Source organism: Heterocephalus glaber, unplaced genomic scaffold, assembly GCF_053883595.1.
Source record: "Heterocephalus glaber isolate CG9 unplaced genomic scaffold, H.glaber_assembly_v1.0 deba00000594, whole genome shotgun sequence".
Classification (NCBI taxonomy): Eukaryota; Metazoa; Chordata; class Mammalia; order Rodentia; family Bathyergidae; genus Heterocephalus; species Heterocephalus glaber.
This window is the reverse complement of record NW_028258151.1, coordinates 2,477,613-2,496,556: the sequence shown is the minus strand read 5'-3', so window position 1 is coordinate 2,496,556 and position 18,944 is coordinate 2,477,613. Positions and strand designations below refer to the sequence as shown.

At 38.8% G+C, this 18,944-nt stretch overlaps 1 protein-coding gene across 1 annotated transcript in view; it reads right to left on the bottom strand.

Moving 5' to 3' along the window:
* Positions 1–17,081, bottom strand: part of Lmbrd1 (LMBR1 domain containing 1) — a 105,622-nt gene extending 88,541 nt beyond the window's left edge. Inside the window, exons 1-3 of the mRNA XM_087205148.1 lie at positions 16,798–17,081; positions 11,175–11,351; positions 3,688–3,748 (exon numbers count right to left, since the gene is read on the bottom strand). Coding sequence (XP_087061274.1) covers positions 3,688–3,748; positions 11,175–11,351; positions 16,798–16,872 — 313 coding nt within the window. The 5' untranslated portion in view covers positions 16,873–17,081. The remainder of the gene's footprint in view (positions 1–3,687; positions 3,749–11,174; positions 11,352–16,797) is intronic.
* Positions 17,082–18,944: the final 1,863 nt, after the last annotated feature.

The window sequence follows — 18,944 nt, the reverse complement described above, 5'->3', positions numbered from 1 at the left end:
ATATAATAGTTAAGATTCCAGAAACCCAACAGAAGAACAAATTCTACACACAGTTAGAGAAGAAAAACAAATCACATACAAAGGAAAGCCCATCAGAATCACAACAGACTTCTCAATGCAAACCCTCAAGGCAAGAAGAGCTTGGAGTGATGTATTTCAAGCCCTGAAAGAAAACAGCCTCCAATGCAGATTGATGTACCCTGCAAAACTATCTTTCAAAATTGATAGAGAAATAAGATACTTTCATGAGAAAGAGCACCTTAGGAACTTCAGGAATACCAAACCAGCACTCCAAAAAATTTTAGACAATATCCTAGGAAAAGACAACGAGGATCACAACCCCAGGAAGCCCAATAGAATGAATCCATCGGGCGCAACAAGAAATTAAATGCAAAGGGGGAGAATCCAACAAACAGAAAAAGTCATGACAATGATAAGTCAATATGTATGAGTTATAACCATCAATGTTAATGGTCTCAATTCACCAATCAAAAGAAATACACTGGCAGAATGGGTCAAGAAGCAAAATCCAACAATATGCTGCATACAAGAAACACATTTAATTCAAAAAGAAACTCAGAGCCTGAAAGTTAAAGGGTGGAAAACAATACTCCATGTGACAGGTACCCAAGAGAAAAAGCAGGATTAGCTATCCTCTTTGCAGATCAAGTGGATTTCAAACGAAAATCTGAAACACTCTGGTCCCAAGAATTTCAGATAAGGGATACTCAACTTGTATGTACAAATCTATTGTGAACATGTGTTTTCATTCTTCTCAAGTAAAAACTTAAGAACAGGACTGTTGGTTCTTAAAAGTAATACAAGAAATTTCTATATTGTTTTCCAAAATGGTTTTATCATTTTACATTCACATTAGCAGTATTAGAAAATTCTAACTGGTTCACACCTAACCTGCCATTTGTTCTTTTACAACTTTTAACTTCATCTTCCTAATGAGTGTATAATTCAATCCTGTTATTTTACTGATTAGTATTTTTCTGATTCTAGTGTTGCACACCTTTCCTGTGCTCTACTGGCTATTTATCATATTCTTGTGTCTACTTTTTAACTGGGTTGTCTATTAATGAACTGTAAGAGTTCTTTATATATTGTGATCATAGGTTATATGCATTATAAATATGGTCTGTTTAAGGACTTTTCATTTTCTTAACGATGTCACTTAAAGTTCTAAATTTTGATGGAATCTCACTTATCAATTTTTTTCTTTTATACATCATGTTTTTTATATCCTAGGAAATTCTTGCCTACCCTAAATTCATAAACATTTTCTCTTATAATTTCTTCTTAAAGTTTTGTAGTTTTAATCTTTCATATTTAGGTTCATAGATCCTTTCAAGTTATTTTTATGTATGGAAATAAAGGGTTGAGGTTAATTTTTTACATACATACACCAGGTGTTCTAGTGCCATTTCCTGAAAACACTATCATTTCCTCTGCCCTTGAATTGAGTTTATGTTCTATAAAATGTTAATGTTAAATAATCTTTCAAAACTCAATGGACCATATATGTGTGGTTCTATTTCTAGATTCTCTGTTTTATTCTAATAGTCTATATGTATTTCCTTACTGCCTTGATTACTGTAGCTTTAGAGGAAGTCTTAAAATTAGGTACTAAATGTCTTCCAACACTGTTTTTGTTTTCTTTCTCTTTTTACTTTTCTAGGTCCTTTGTACTCCTACATAACTTTTAAATTTCAATATTCAATTCTTCATTTATAGCAAGTATACATAGACCTGAATTTTTATATATACCCTGTGTTTTCTAATCCTGCTAAATTCAAATACAAGTTCTAGGAGCTCCTAGAGATTTCTTAGTATTTTCTCTGTAGATGATCATTTCATCTACATATAAAGATTTTACTTCTACCTTGCCAATCCTATCCTAATTGTGTCATTTTATTGCCAGACTATTTTGGTTTAGACCTATGTTTCAAAGTTTAATGGACAGATGAAGAGTAGGCATATATGCCCTTGTTCCCCAACTTAGGGAGAAAGCATTGTATCTTTTTCATTCATATAAGGCATTTTTGCTGGAAGTATGGAGTACATGTCTTTGATCTGTCGAGAAGGTTCTGTTCTACTTCTAGCCTCCTGATAGCTTTTACCATGAACAGCTGTAGAATTTAGTCCAATACTTTTTCTCCAACTAGTGACAGGATCATATGGCTTTTCCTTTTCCTCTGTTAAAATGATGACTTCTGAGGGTGGATCTTCCAATGCTGAACCAACACTGCCATCCCTATAATAAAACAACTTTCTACATACTGCCAGATCTGACTTCTAACAGTTTGTTTTGTTAAATAAATTTCTATCTATGTTCATAATTTTTTCTTCTATAATCTTTAACCAGTTTTAGGATTAGCACAATGTTGATTTCCTAAACTGAAGGGAGAAGGGTTCTTTCTTTTTTCTGCTTTAAATGTTTGATATAATTTATCAGTTAAAATGTATATGAGCCTGTTGTTGTCATATAGGTAGGTTTTCAAGCTAGGAGTACACTTTCTTTAATAGGTGCTATTCAAATTTTGTATTTCCTCCAGAGTTAGTATCATTAATTTGTCTTCCAAGGTACTTCTTAGAAGTTGTCAAATTAATTTCAAAAAAGATTTTTGTAATATGCTTTCTATATCCTTTTAAATTCTGTAAAATCTGTGGCAATGTCTTCTAGATCTTGATATTGTGATTTTAAAAATGTATAATTGATATTGTATAATAGGAAGAAAAGGTATAAAGGAGTAGGGGAAGTGGGGGTGGGTAGGGGAAGGGTAAAAGGGAAAAGAAAAAATATGAGAAAAAGAAAAAAATGGAAACAAAGTCTTTGCAAATAGAGAAGGGTGGGGGGGTGTAGGGAGGGCAGGGGAAGGGGAAAAAATAAGAACCAAGATACATCATGTAAAGGTACAAGATCCTAATGATGAATGTAACTGTATTTTATACTTAAAATGTACCAATAAACTTAATGGGAAAAAAATCCAATGAAGCCTCTGAAAAAATGATACCATCAGGAGAAATTTCTGTATAATTTTTCAGATTCCATGTTAATGTCCCACTGAAATCTTATTTAACACTTCAACTGATGAAAAAAATGCCACCCCTTTCCTAAATTAGCAATTATACATTCTTATAAAAGCACAAGTCTTGTGAGTATTCGAGGAGAAAGAACATGTAGATGGTTATTATGAATCTTTTACAACCTAACACTGGATGAAAGGGAGGAGAAAGGGATGGCGGGAGAGGTCAGTCAACCACGATCCTCAGCTTAAACGGTTCTGCAGAGTACAATGAAACTGACAGTGAAAACTCCCAGGAAGTATACTCTTATGACTGCAAATACTTAGAAAAATGTCTAGAAGATGAGATTTTAAATCAAGAGTAAAGTGTGAGAAATTGGCAGCACTAACCATGATGCACTGTAACTTGACTAACCCACAAAGCAATATTTGAAGAGAACTTAAATGAAGCACAGTAGGTTAAACACAAATCAGGGAAAAATAAATAAATAAAAATAACGAGTAAAGATACTGAGGATAAATGCCTATTATTTACTATTCTGGGTACAGAAAACGGTAAGAATGTGTATGACATCAAAACTAGAAGTTTACACACCACTTTAGTCTATATTTTGGTTAGCAGCCCCAACAGGAAATGGAAGTGAAAGATACTTACTATAGTAACCATACAAGACAGTGTCCTCAATCTGTCTGCTGACATTAGCATTAGCCCAGTCCTGGAATAAAAAGGAAACAATACAAATATTAATTTTAACATCTATTTGCTTAACAATTATAGTTAGGATTTAATACGGCTGAACATCACTTCCAAAGTCTATCATTAAATAAGGCATGGACTATGTTGTCCAGAAATGAGAGGTGGGCAGATAAGCAACAAAATTCAATACCTAAACGCTGAGATAAGGTAACAACATAGTTCTAGGGGAAAACAAGGACAAAGGCTCCTAATTCAGGCTGAAGATGAAGGATAGCTTCCCAAAATATACTAAATGAGATCAGAAGGAAGACAAAATATTCTCAGGGGAAAGGAGAAAAGATAGAAAAGACAGTAGGAAGGAGGGAAGAGAGAAAGGAATATACATGGAGGGTTTTTAAAACCAGCAAAACGCTACATATAGACCCTGAGAGCTCCTGGAAAGCTGGAGAGAACAGGTGGGGTGAGGAGGGAGAGGCTTGGCAGGGGCGTCTAAGGGACTCGGAGTCACAGTAAGCGTTCTGGGCTTATCCGAAGGGCAGTGAGAAGCAGTGATGCATTTTATGCAGAGAGTGACAAGTCTAAGTTGTATTTTAGAGAGAAGACTTGAGGATATTACACTTTCCTAAAAAATATCTAAAAGTCAATCAAAAATCTTTTGCGTGCACCCCATACAAATGTTTAAGTTACTAAACTTAGAAAGTATGATTCAAATTAGTATTTTCAATGGAAAAAACATATACACTGAGTCAGAAATGAGGTGTAATAGGGAGTTTTATTAATATCCTAAATTCTGTGCATGTGAAAAATTAAACCTGGAGTCTAGGGGACTGATCACAGCTATTAAGTATCATGATTAACTGCTCTTAATTTATTAAGAATTATTAAATTAGAATCTAAGCCAATTTTTTATGAACATTTAAGAGCTAAGAATATCAATATTTAATTCTCTCAAAATAATGGGATTTTGTCTATAAATACATTTAGTAATAAGCATCTATGAGTTTGTTGCTGATAAAATAAGAATGCACAAAATCCAACCTTGTACAAATGCAAAGCCTTGACATAGAATGTACAAGAACAGTAATTTTCCAATAGCTATAAAGAATATGAAAAAAGAAAAAGTCAAATAAAAAATGTGCCAACTATGTAAAGGAAACACAGCATATTAAAAAATTAAATAAATGAAAAGTTACCTGTTCTCACATGAAAAGAATATAAATTCCAATTCCTTCCAAATTAATCTATAAAATATACATTGCCAATCAGAATCCCAATGCACTGAGCCATGCATGCTAAAGTGTGCCCTTAGTCCCAGGCACTTGGTAGGCTGAGTCAGGATGATTGCTTGAGCCCAGAAGTTGGGGCCAGCCTGGACAACACAGCAAGATTCCATCTCTTTTAAAAAATTCATTGCATTAAGAGTAAAGAATAGTGACATGTTGATTCTAAAAGTCATCTGAAGAAACAGGCAACTGCCAGGAAAAAGACCAGCAATAAGGAGTTTTCCAATTACTATACTTTAGTTAAAAACATGAAAATCTGTTATAATAACCTTTCATCTACCTAACTGGCATAATGTAAAACATTAATAATATCTAGTAGTGAAAAAACGTGGGAGAAAACCATCTCCTACACAGTAACAGTAAGATGGTCTATGATCGACACACTTTCTGTTGGCTCTATCCTAAAAATATCCATACGAGCTGAGAGAAATCAGTACATAGGTATTTTCAAAGCAGTATTATTCAGTGAAGGACCTTAGGACTCTGAGTTGCCTGGGAACCAGGCAAGCCAACTAGGGCCTTCTTTCCCACAAGGGAGGAGCTACACTCAATTTCAATTACTCACTGGACCAAGGAGCCCAAAATCTTCAAATGTGCAGCAGTTAGAAGGTCCTAGGACCCTGTGACAGCCTGTACCTTCACAGCTCAGCAACGATTGCTGGGTTTTGCTGAAGAGTTCTTTACCCAAAGATATTCAATGTAGTGGGCTTTGAAATATTTTTTAAAAGAAACTAGAGACAACCTAAATGTCCAGAGGTAAGACGGTAACACAGATTGTGCATTCATAACCTAAAATACCATATAGACATTAGTACAGTGAGATCTAAGCTAGGCATAGTGGTGCACACCTGTAATCCTAGCAATCTGTGAGACTGAGGCAGGAAGATTCCAAGTTGCAGCACAGCCAGGGCAACTTAGCAAGACCCTGTCTTAAAATAAAAAATAAAAAACAAAAAAGGGCTGGGAATGAAGCTCAGTGCAAAGGGCCTGGTTTAAATCCCCAGTACTGGGTGTAGAGGAAGAGCTACACAAACTGTTACTATTTTAAAGCTACAAATATGTGTAACATATACAAAATCAGTCAAGCACTATTAGTGTATTCTTATACACTGTCTTGCCTCCAGAGTATTTTAGGAACTGTCAAGAGAGCTTACTTTATGAAACTTTCTTCTTTCTACATCTGAGAACTGCTATGTTCTTGATGTGTTTTATAAACTCCTGCTTTCCAAAGTACAAACTAAAAAGAACTTCACGCACTTAAGACCCAAAGGAATGTGACACAACCAAACACTAATACTAAATAGATACTTACAGAAGAGTACTTCAGACAAAAGGAAAAGGCTATTTATGCCACAGAACAAGGATGTAGCAGTGGCTCACAAATATAAATTCTCTCTCCTAGGCTTCAAGATGCCTTTTTCAAAACCCCTGGCCAACTTAAAATTCCAACTTGCCTATCACTGCTGCGCTCCCCACAACTCCCTGCCCATATCTGACCCGCTCCAACCCAACTCCCCCGCATCCTGTGTCCAGGCTACACTTATTCTTCAGGGTCACCATGGACCACGTGTTCTCTTAGAATGCATGCTCTCCTCATTCTCTCTTCTGTTTTCCCTCCATGCAGGTCACAGCTTCCTCTCTTTGGCTGGCCTCTACATAACAGCACTCCTACCCTTGGCAATGCAAAGTCTTCTCAACTATGGACCCCCTTCCCCAGCTACCAGCCAGTCTGTGCTCTAACTATCATCTATATGTGCACCACCAAATGCTTTTCTGAGCATTACTGAGCACTCTTCAGTTTCAGCTCCCTCCTCAATACCTCCACTTGAAAATATATAATAGGCATTTTGAAGGAATGCCTCCTCTTTTTATATCTCTGCTCCTTCACTTGCCTTGTTTATTCCTCTAGGTTTCCCCATTTCTCTAAGATGCAGAAAAACCCAGGCATCAGTGCGCAAGTTATTTTTCCTTCATTCTCTCGTATCTAATCCATCAACAAATCCAAACACTCCTACCATCAAAGTATATATCGATTTTAATCAGTTTTCTCCAGAGGTACCACTCCAGTCCAACTCACCTTTATCATCCACCTTCCTTAAATTCCCACTGTAGTTAGGAGAAAAATTTAACTCATGAACTTGCTCAAGTCGACAGGATTGTCCCCGCCTTTCCCTAGTTCTGAGCTGGTACCACAACAGAGCCTCAGTACTGCACACACTTCAGCCAAATCAGCCAAATTCAACCTTGCCCGAGGGGTTTTGTACTTGCTGCTGCTTCTCCCAAAATGTTCCTCCACTGGCTCTCATCAAAGGTAACCTTAGCAGTCTGGCCCTCCCAGGCCCATCTCTGAGTTACCCACAACCTAAGGAGACTCCCTATTAATCTATCACATTTCCTTGTAGAATTTCTCACTATGAAGTCACCTGATGTGTTTATCTGTTCACAGCTGGCCCAGCCTCACACACTGTAAGCTCTGTGTGAGAACAGCAACCTCATTTGTTTCCATCGTGATCTTTAGCACCCATTCTGTTCAGGCTTCATAAGCATTAAGTAAGTGTATGGAAGGTTCAAAGAGGAATACTAGCTTCTAAGATATAATCACCATCATTTGAAAAATAGGAAGGAGGCAGGAGTGGAGTTCAATTGAGACACGTGATAATAACAGGCCATAAAGAGATTAAGCATTAAGGGTGGGGGTAAGATATGAACAAACACTGCGACACTGAGTGTCCTGATGCCATATCTTAACTACTGTTTAAAAATTCTTATGTGCTGTAAAAAATAAAGAGTATCTGTTCACATTTGCATCAATCAACAGTGTTTATCAGCGTGCTCTTTGTGTACCACTCTCCGAAGTCGCTGGGCAGCCACACAGGACTGTTTCATGGCACACTTAGGGTTAGGGATCGATCCCACTGTATCTAAAATGTTCATTATTTCACTAAAATTAGAAACAAAGAAATTAGCTCAATAATGACATATGTTACAGGAATGCTAACAGCATTAGCATACTCTCCTGCCTAAGAAGGGAACTGCGCCAAAGAGAGGCAGAGCTGACCCATCGCCCATAGAGAGCTCAGCACCTTCCGCACTTAAGCAAAATGCTGGCGACTACGGATGGGTGGAGCTGCTAAGGAACTTAACTTCACAGGTGAACCCATAAAGAATTTAGAAGTTTCGAGATGGCTGAGGTAGAAATGGACATGGTTAGACAATGCATGTGTTTAGGAATAAAGGTACATTAGGGTACAGTGTCATACAGAAGGCAATGCCAACTTGTACATTTAAAACCAACTGATAAAGCTGAAATAGATTAAAGCCATTGTAGTGTGCCTTTACTCCAGCAGGAGTAAATTTACCACTGTGACAAAGTCTGAAGAAGAAACTGTGAAATATTTGCACACTTGTTTTTCACTAAGTACCTAGACAATTCAGCAGTAAATTTCTAGAGAAAAGAGTTTAACCAAAAAGTCTTTTCAGTTCTGCTATTGACAGTAAATAGTCTGGCTTTCAGTGAAAACTGTGAATTTCATTAATCAAAAAGAGGGTACAGGGAGGGAAGGGTGACAAGAGAGACACACACAAAGAATGTTTCAATGAATTGTGTCAAAAACTTGTCAAAGAGCATGACACAGTGGCACACGCCTATGCTCTCAGCACTCAGGAGTCTGAGACAGGAGGGTCACCACCTGTTCAAGGCCAGCCTAGGCTCCATAGTGAGTCCAAGTCCAGCCCCAACTACACAGTAAGACCCTGTTTCAAAAAAACACCCGCCCCTTTTCAAGTATAAAAAAAAAAGTGATATACTAAGTTGAAAATGGTAAAAGTAAACAGAGCTAGCAACAATAAAGTAGAACAAAGGAGAATCTACAGCTGCTGAATAATATCCTAATAATTTTTAAAAAGCTGTTTATAAAGTAGAAAAATATCATGGTAGGCATGGTACTGCACATCTGTAATCCCAGCACTCAGGAGGCTGAGGCAGGAGGATCGCTGCAAGTTCAAGGCTAGCCTGGGCTACACAGTGAGTTCAAGGCCAGTCTGAACTACACAGTGACACCCTGTCTCAAAAACAAAAGAAAAAAAATATTATCATGGATTTTGTTCCCTTCTAAAGTAAGCACATTGATTACAGATGTGTTTTGTCTCTTTTCTGTTAGGGGCCATTTAGTAAAACAAGCACTCAAAGTTTTTCATAAGCAATATTTTTGTTTTGTTAGGATGATGAATTCTTAAAATCTTGCTCAAACAAGTACAACACAATCTCACAAAATAAAAACAAAAAAACAACTAGGACTGAGAAAAAATACAAATTAAGCATGGACATCAAACAACTACCTAATCTAAAAGAAAATTCATAATTTCATGAAAATATTATTTTAGAAATTTTAAGATGAAAACATTTCCCCACAAAATCTAAACAAATAAAATATTCTAAATTCAAAACTAAAAAATTTCCTATTTATATAATAAGTACACAAAGGATGAATATATTGCTATATGTCAAAGAAGTTATTATATACATTTTTTTAATTTTACAGTTTTCAGAGAGGAAAATATCCTGGAAGTTTATAATTATGTATTATACATATGGTATTACACTATACTATTTCTTTTTTTTTTTTTTTTTGGTACCAAAGATCGAACTCGGGACCTTGCGCTTTCGAGGAAGGTGAGGGAACCACTGAGCTAAATCCCCAGCCCTACACTATACTATTTTAGAATGAAAAAAATACTCAAACATTCTTACAATGCTAAAATCAATCTCCCCCCAGAAAAATAGCTACAAACACAATCATAAGAAAGGAAACATTTTTATGGAATTTAACTCTAAAATGACACTTTTATTTTTCTCAGAGGATATAACCTCATCATGTTAAGATCAATTAATAACATGTCAAAAATTATTAAAGGTATATTACTTCTTGCCCAATAATAAGCCAAAAATCGAATACAACTAAAAAGTCATTTTCTCTTCAAATAACATTTCATCCCAAAATACAAAATGCAAATTAAATTTAAATTACAAAGAAATACAGACTCACCAGTAAACATCTTATTTACTGACCTACTTGGAAGTATCTTATACTTTGTAATAAGTTACTCCCCACCCCCCAAAAAAAGTCATGAAAAAAGCTCGGGAGCCAGACTGTAGAGCCCCAAATTCCGCAACAGCACTCACAAGCTAAACGTATCCACTCCAGCTGATACTACCTACTTCAAGGGGTAGTTTGAGACCGTGAAGAAGTTTGCATATGTTAAACCACTTACAATACCGACTGATATATGCTAAATACTCACAGATGCTAGTTATTATCTCCACAACACGACAGTTTGGTACATACTATGTGCTCAATTCACACTTGCTAAATGGGTGGCTAACCTATCGAAGAAACAGTTTTTAGATCAGTCAGAGCATATCTAAATCTAACCACAAAAATTAAAAAAATTACTTAAGTCATTTGGACCAGATTCAGGGAGTTAATGAAGGCACAAGGCATTACTGAGATAACTGAAATAATATTAGTTCTTCAAATAAGTACCATGCAACTCAGAGAGAGATATAACAGTTCCTGCTTTGTAAAAACTCGGGCTAACAAGAAACAAAATTGGCAAAACTGAAAGGAAACTTGGAAATCTTCCAGTCCCTACCCTTCATTTTTAAAATGAGGAAACTACAGCCCAGAGAAGTTAAGTGATTGGCCAAAGTTACACACCTAGACAGTTAAGAGTCAAGACTGAATTCAGGTCTTTTAATTCCCAGGCTATTGGTCTTCTCACCATACTGAACTGATTCAAAGTATTCTATATAAAAAAAAAAAAAAATGAAGGCTCCAATCTGCCACTGGTCCTTCTAAATTATTTATTTACTGCATTAATGTAAATAAAATCAAATAAAGCTTCATGGGAGTTATGGGAGGCACAAAATCTATTATGATTACCTAAAATATTTCCAGATTCCCGACTATCTCACCTTTACGTACAGGGTTGTCAAAGTTAACAGTCTGTTTCTAGTCTATGATGTTGTGTTCTCAGCCTATGCTACATTTTCTTATTTCCAGAGACAAAACACAAAACACAAAACATACTGGACTGCTAAACAAATTTATATTTGCTAACAATTTGAAAAGGGGAAAAAAATCATAGCATGATAATACTTACCTTAAATGTACCATTTTGATTTTTCATGTAAGAAACCAAAAATATATCCACTGGCAGAAGGGCAGATGTGATGAGTGCAATTGCTAGAGAAAAAATTGCCGTGATGGTGGAGACAACCTCGCTCTCCCTCTGACTTTGGTATTTACGAACATATATCCAACAAAATGCCAAAATAGCCTGAAATAAAACAAAAACAAATGGTCATTACTATCCTATGTATTCTCTAATGCTGTGTTCCCAATGGAAACTTTCCATTAGGCAAAGATTTTTTTCTTTTATATTTGTAAGGAAACCCAAAGTCCATCATAAACTTTCTCAAGATTTACAATCTTCAGAGCCTCTTTCGTGAATGCAGTGAAACCCCTCAGGTGTAAACATACACGTTATTAATAACACTGCTCAGTTACATATACTCCTCACCAGATACAATGTACTATTAATGGTTACACCAAACACAGTGACACATTAATGGTTCCACATAATGTCATAATTCCAACTAGCTTCAAATCTTTTTCCCTCACAGATCTCTCCAACTTAAGGGAGATACAACGTGTTTTTCTATCTCGACTTATTACTGAAGCATAACAGAATATAAACTGGATGGAAATTAACTTTTGCTCAGTTAGGACCAATCGGTTCAATACCAACCAGCTGATTAACACACAATTACTATAATTCAAATTCTAAAGATCATTAAACAAGGAAAGTCAAAACTGAAAATGGATTCATGTCACAGCATGGAGCTTTTCAGTGGGAAAAGCACACCAGATGTACTGAAGTTGCCACCACTGATCAGCCAGGAGCTCTTCCGCATCCAGGTCTTTCCAGTGACTAACAAGACAGGACCTTAGTGGGTCCCTAACAACAGGGAGCATCAGAATCTGGTACAATGCTCCACAAAGCAGGTGTTGGGCCTGCCCCCAGAATTTCAGATTCAGGAACCTGGAAACTACATTTATAATGTGTTGCCAAATATTGACTTTTTTTGAGAAACTTTGCTCCCTTGATAATAGGGGTTGCACACAGACACTGCATCGATGGTTCTCAGAATTGCCTGGGGAGTTTTTAAATACCTGAGAGCACCCTTACTCCCCATCAAGTCAGCCAGTTAGACAGGAAGGGGCTTCCAGGAATCAATACTTTAAATGCTTGTGGGTTCCAGCCTGACCCAAACTTGAGAACCATGGTTCAAAATAAGCTTTGGGATTAAAGCCTTGTTTTGTCCTTTCACTGTCAAGGTTCATTTGTTACACTGCTTCTTTCTGAGCAGAGGCCTGAATGGAACTAAGAAAACCATCCAGCTTTACAGTTTCCAATTAGCCCTACAACAATCAAGATAAAAAAGTGTGACCAAAAAATACAGGGTGCACCTAAATGTTTCTAAATTACTGTATTAAAAGACATATTGGGCCAGGGATTTAGCTCAGTGGTTTCACCGCCTGCTGCGCCAGCGCAAGGACCTGAGTTCAATCCCTGGTACCAAAAAAAAAAAAAAGACATATTGCCATTAATCCCCCTAAAAACACTCCTTGCTTTAAACACACTTGTCCCTGGCCCTTGGCACTTTCTGGAAGTCCTCATTCATAAGTGTCCTTAGTGGAGCTCTTCTGGCTGCCTTATGTCCTGAATCAACTCAAAAACACTTCCCTACCATGGTCATTTTGACCTTGGGGAAGAGCCAGAAGTTTCAGGGTCAAATGTCATGAAAAAGGTAGAAGAAGACACACAGCCATGTTTTTACAAGCCTGCCTTTCCGATGGATGGCACTCAGCAGCAACAGTCACTGCATTTCTTACTGCTACCTTGTGAAGACACAACAAGAGGACTTCCTGGAAGTGCCAAGAATGATGGGATAAGTGTGTTCAAACTCAGTGGAAGTATTCTGAGGATTCATGGCCATGTTTTTCACTAAAATAAATTTTTAAAGTAAACATCAATTGTATTTTTTGATCACCTTTTGTAGTACTGTCTTTTTGAATCTGGCTTCTTCACTTGGAATAATACACTTGAAAGCTATCTGACTTATTTTAATTGGTGACAGAATAGCAGGAAAAAAGCTGAGAAGGGACTTTGGAACCTACACAGTAGAATCAAAACAAAACAAAACAACAAAATTACCTAGGCACAAATTTTGATGTAACTGCTTACTTATATTTTGTTTTGAGAAACACAGTAGTCATAAAATGTTCATATTAACATTTTGTGGGTTTGTTTTAAACTGAATTTATAAACATTTTAAACATTCCTCAAATTAGTTTTGAATTCACAGGAAGCTAAGTCTTATTCTTCTATTCTTAACAGTACCAGTGTCAATTAAGTTTTGCTGGACTTAAAAAATTAAAGATCTGCACTTTTACAAACTTCAAAGCAATGTGTATTATCACAAAAGAAGTGTATCAAACAGACAAGCTAAAAAAGGATAACCACGCAGAACATTTAAACCAGAGATGTGGACTTTTTGCTCTCAGAATCTCTTTAGTTTTAAGAGAGCTCCAAAGAGTTTTTTATGTAAGTTAGACTTAGTGGACATTAGTAACTGTTATCATAAAATAAATGTCTCCTTTAAAGTGTGAATAGGGACATTCTGAGAGCAAGTTACAAGGATTTAGTACAGTGCTCTGCCATAGCAACTGCTTAAGGAGTAGTAGTAACTGTTATTAAACATCATATGAAATAACATCTTAGAGCATTTTATAGAAGAAACTAATACATAACTTTGTTAACAAGGAAAAGTTTTTAAACAGTCTGCAAAGAACTGGTCTGGCCCTTCAAATTTTACAAACTTCCTAGGGGGTTTTAAATGAGTGGCCATAGTTGAAAACCAATGAGGCAAAGGAGAAAGTGAAAATAAAGAAATATTTAATAAACTAATAAGCATACATACTTCCTGGGATGATCTTAAACTGCAGATTCTGAGTCCACGAGGCTAAGGCCCTATAGTTTGCATTTCTAACAAGTTCCCAAAGATGACACATCCCAAAGATAACACCCACTTTGAGGAATGAGAGTAAACTTGCTTTACAGCAATGAAGACTATCTCTACAGTAATAAAGAAAAGTAAAACTGGAAAGGTGGTGCGAGCCAAATTACTGATGATTTTGGTAGCCAAGTACAATACAGAAGTTTAGATTTGACGTCGTGAGCACAGTCAGAGTGTAAGCATGAGGAACCAAATCTAATCATTCTTCACTGAGTAGAAGAAACTGAAATCCATTCTGTTTGCCCAACATCACAAAAGTAGGAATATGTGCTCCAAGGGCCTGGGCCCAAAACCCTTTCTGGAGATTCAAAAACTGAAAATTATTATCACAATAATGCAAAGATGTCTTCAGCATTTCTTCACCATGCTGACATTTGCACTGATGGTTTCATAGCCATGGTGGCTAAAACTGCTGGCGCATTATCATGAATTAAGGCCCTGGCACCAAATTCACCAACAATCATTGCACCTAGGGCTGGAAGGAAAGGAGGGAAGGCAGGAGGGAGGAGAGAAAAAGGGAAGGAGGAAACTTATGAGTATGGTTGACAAAGCAGACAAAAACTAATTTTAGTAAACTCTGACCCATCCATTTCTTAAATACTCTGGAGTATGGGATCGGAGATTTAGCTCAGTGGTTCCGCCACCTGCCTCACAAGCACAAGGGCCCAAGTTCAATCCCCAGTACCAAAAAAAAAAAAAAATACTCTGGAGTAAATATGAAGCATGCATGGAGTCCTTCTGTTGCATACCATCACGCCAAGGTTGCTACCAGGAAAGCTGAAAGCCAAGCAGCCACTCTTCACTTTACTTGAAAAAAACAGCTGAAACTACGGTAATTCACACTTGAGTATTTAGCAGATTTTATCAAATGAAAAAAAAATTATCACTTGAAGAAAAACTAACAGTATTTGTCATCAATGATAAAATTCAAGCTTTCAAACGAAAACTTCGGGAAACTTGTGCCCACCACTGTAAATTTAATAACAAAAAACCTTAGAACTTTTAAGATAAAAAATCTAAAAGCCTGCAGATGTAGCTCAGTTAGAAGGTTTTGGGTTCAATCTTCAATGCCACCAATGGTGGATATGGTGGTCCACACCTGTAATCCCAGCATTTGGGAGACTGAGGCAGGAAGATGGCCAGTTGGAGGCTAGCCTGTGCTACAAAGTGAGTTCAAGGCCAGTTTGACTCTGTTTCAAAACAACAACAAAAAATTTTTAGACATTTCTTGGTGGTGATTTAACAAATGTGGCATTCTGAGTTGTGTAATGCGTCCAGGCTTGAAAGACATGCATTACTCAGTTAACCAGTATTTTCTAGGTGCCCAACACATCATTTGATAATACCATGAGTAAAAGATCTATTCAAAGTACAAGATGAACTAGTGGATTTTAATGTAACAGAATGAAAAGTTCATTGATAGAGGTTTAGATTCCATATTGCAATTAATGTTAAGAAACTTAGATTTGTTAAGCTTTCACATAGTAGCAAAGAACATCCACAAGGATCTGAAAAACATTTCTCTACTTTTCAACTACTTAATGAAACTGGATTTTCTTCAAACTCTTCAACCAAAGTAACTTATCTCAAAGGCTGAATGAAAAACCGACATGAGGATCCAGCTGTCTTCTAATAATCTAGGAATTAAAGAGATTTGCAGAAACAGCCATTACTAAATTTTTTTCCCCACTCCATCCAAGTTTCTATCTCCTTAATTCTTTTCATTTCTTCCTGCTGTAAGTTCACCAACTAAAACAGTTTTCCTTCTGCATCTTTCCAAAGTCTGTCTCAGTCTGGTAGACAGGCAAAGACAGAGAATTTTCCAATTACCGAACAGGGTGGCTCTAGGGACCACGGCCAGCCTTTAGGGTTCCAGTTCCTCCAGAATCCAGAGGAGAAAAGCATACTACAGTGCAAAAGCCTCTGAGAAACTGAAGGTGGCAAGAAAATCCTTTCCCTAACTTCTCAATCTTTCCCCTTGTTTTTCTGCTGCAAAATTTTACTGGCAGGAACTACGTGTATGATAAACTGGTAAATCTCATTTTCAGAACTGAAGATTCTTGTCCTATTTTGTCTGTAATGTAAGAAGCCAAAGTACGTTGGAACACGGAGTGACAACGGGATGAAGATAATGAGGAAAGAGTTCTGAGAATGTGGAGGAGTATAAATAAGACACGGAAACACTGTTTTCACTCGGGGTAGGGAAGTACTGACCAGGCTACTCTGGCCGTGACAATACACGTTTTGTTCACCGACTAGAACCAAGACAACTGGAAAAGAAGGGCCGACCGGGAAGAGCTGCACGGTCACGCCGCCCTCCGCTTGTCCCACACCTGGCCGACACCCGAGGAAGGACGGTGACCCTGGTCGGGAGGACGCTGTCCCCAGGCGGCTCGCAGCCGCACCGACTGGGACTCACGGACCGACCACTGCAGGCCGGGGGTCGCGGGGAGCAGTGGGAAGCAGCCCCGGCGCCGCCGCCCCGGGCTGAGCCTCCACACCGACCGAGAGCCGCCCCGGCCCGGCCCGGTCAGGACCAAGCGGGGTCTCCGAGCTCCCACCCCGGACAGGCGGGCCGAGGGTCTGGGCGGCCGCCCTCCCCTCTCCCTGCCAGCCCCGGGGACGCTCAGGCGCCTCCCCTACCAGCAGGAGGAGGCCGAAGATGCACCAGCCGATCACCAGCTCGGCCGAAGCCGCACCCGAGGGGGCCGCCGCCATTTTCGCTTCCGGTCGGGCGGGGGCTGCGCCGGGGGAGGGCGGAGGAGGGACGGGAGGGATGGGCGGGAGGGACAGATGGCAGGGCCGCGGAGCGCACCCTAAAGGTTAAAGGGCCGGAGGGGCGGAGCGGAGTGGTTGTCACGGAGACCCGGCCCGCAGCGTCCCCTGGCGGCGCCGTGCCGGGAGGGGCGGAGCGAGCCAGACGCGATGATATAATCACGCTGCGCTCTCACGCTGGCTGGCTCTGAGGGCGGAGTTGTCTGAGGGTGGCCCGTCCTTTTGGGGTGTTCCCTTAGGAGGAACCTAAAGGACTAGAAGTGTAACAAGTTTTAGGGTTCAGCCTCCCCAAAATGAAGTCTATGCCTAGTGTTCAAGGCAGAGTGGACTGTGAGTGGAAACACCATCACTAGGCTGCAGGAGCCAGCTGCCCTAAGGACTTTTCTCTTTTGCTGCCCTGGGGACCAGGCCTGTGAACCATTTGGCTATACATGCTCACCACGTGATCTGGCCCTTCCATTTAGATATATGCCTGTGACTCTCCATAATGGCTTTAGAGACTAATGTTATTGTAAGCTCTGGGACTAGTCAGCACTGAAACGAAACAGATACTGCCACAGGCACAGAGAGAAGCAAAGGGAGAGAATTCTTCGTATGGCTTACCTAGATCTACTGTTGTTACGCATCTACCCACCAGAGTGAACAAGCTAGCCTGTGCTGTAGTCACAACACAACTTTATGAATGAATGTCACCATCTCTACAGTTTTTTTTTCATGGCGATGTTATCCCTTACATAGGACCTACACCTGGCTGAGCCTGCTGTAGCTAGAGGGTGGGGTAGTCCTCTCCCAACACTCGAGAGAGAAGAAAATAGGGGAGGACTGTTTACACCAATGCTGTGGTCACCGGCCTGGGTCTGAGGAGGTTCCTGAAGGTGAGATGAGGAATTTAACCCACCCTAAACATAGAACGTTTGGAGGTTCACTGACTCCTATCAAAGAAAAAGGGATTTTTCATGATGCATCAGTAAGAGGCACGGGAAGGGTTTGTTAGAAATGTTTGTACACACAAGAGTGGAGTGTGGGCTGAGAAGAGAGAGGGAGCGGGGGAGGCCGCTGCAGTTTGGAGTTGGGAATATGTGTTTTTGGTGGTGGAAATCTGTTGAACTTCACAATCTGTAGTCTGGTCTTGGTTTAGTGGGTGAGGGAAGATGGCCCATCGAAAGAAAGATAATGGTTTATTCTCGGGGCAAACCTATTTTAGTGGTGAAAGAGTGGTCTCTTCACACTTGCAAGGAAAAAGGGAACGGCCAGATCCATTAGTAGGTGAAAAGGAATTGCGCAGGCTTGGAGAAGAGAAAGGAAAAAAAAAAGTAAACTCAATTTGTGTCCAGAAACTACAGTCCTTAATTCTAAAATTATGATTTTCTTTGTCTCCTTTCTGCCTATTTTTTTTTATTTCTTCAGTCCTACCTCACCATCATTAACTAGTACCAAGCTGTCTATACCTGCAAATGTTTGGGGGTTTTTTGTATATCCTTTTATTGGTACATTTTAGGTGTACAGCATAATGTCATTTATCATTGGAGATATGCACCTTACATACTCTTGGTTCTTATTGTTCCCCCTTCCCCTACCCTCCCTTCAACCCCTCCATCCCTCCCTATTTACAAAGACTTTGTTTCCATTTTTTTCATTGTCTCATATTCCATTCCCCTCTTTCCTTTCCCCTACCCCTCCCACTTCCCCCTCCCCTTTGCCCCTTTTCTTCCTATTTCACATTATCTATTATACCTTTTAGTCCTTATTTACACTTTCAGTTTCTCACACTGGAGAAACTATTCGGTATTTACACGTGTGTCCTGTTTATTTCACTTAAGAGTATGGCCTCAATGTGCATACATTTAGCAATAAATGTCTATAATTTCTCGTTTTTGATGGCTGAGTAGTAGTCCATTTTATAAAAAAAACCCCAACATTTTCTTGATCCAGTCTCCAGTCGATGGGCATTTGGGCTGTTTCCAAGTTTTAGCTATTACATACTGTGCTGCTATGAACATGGGTGCACATATATC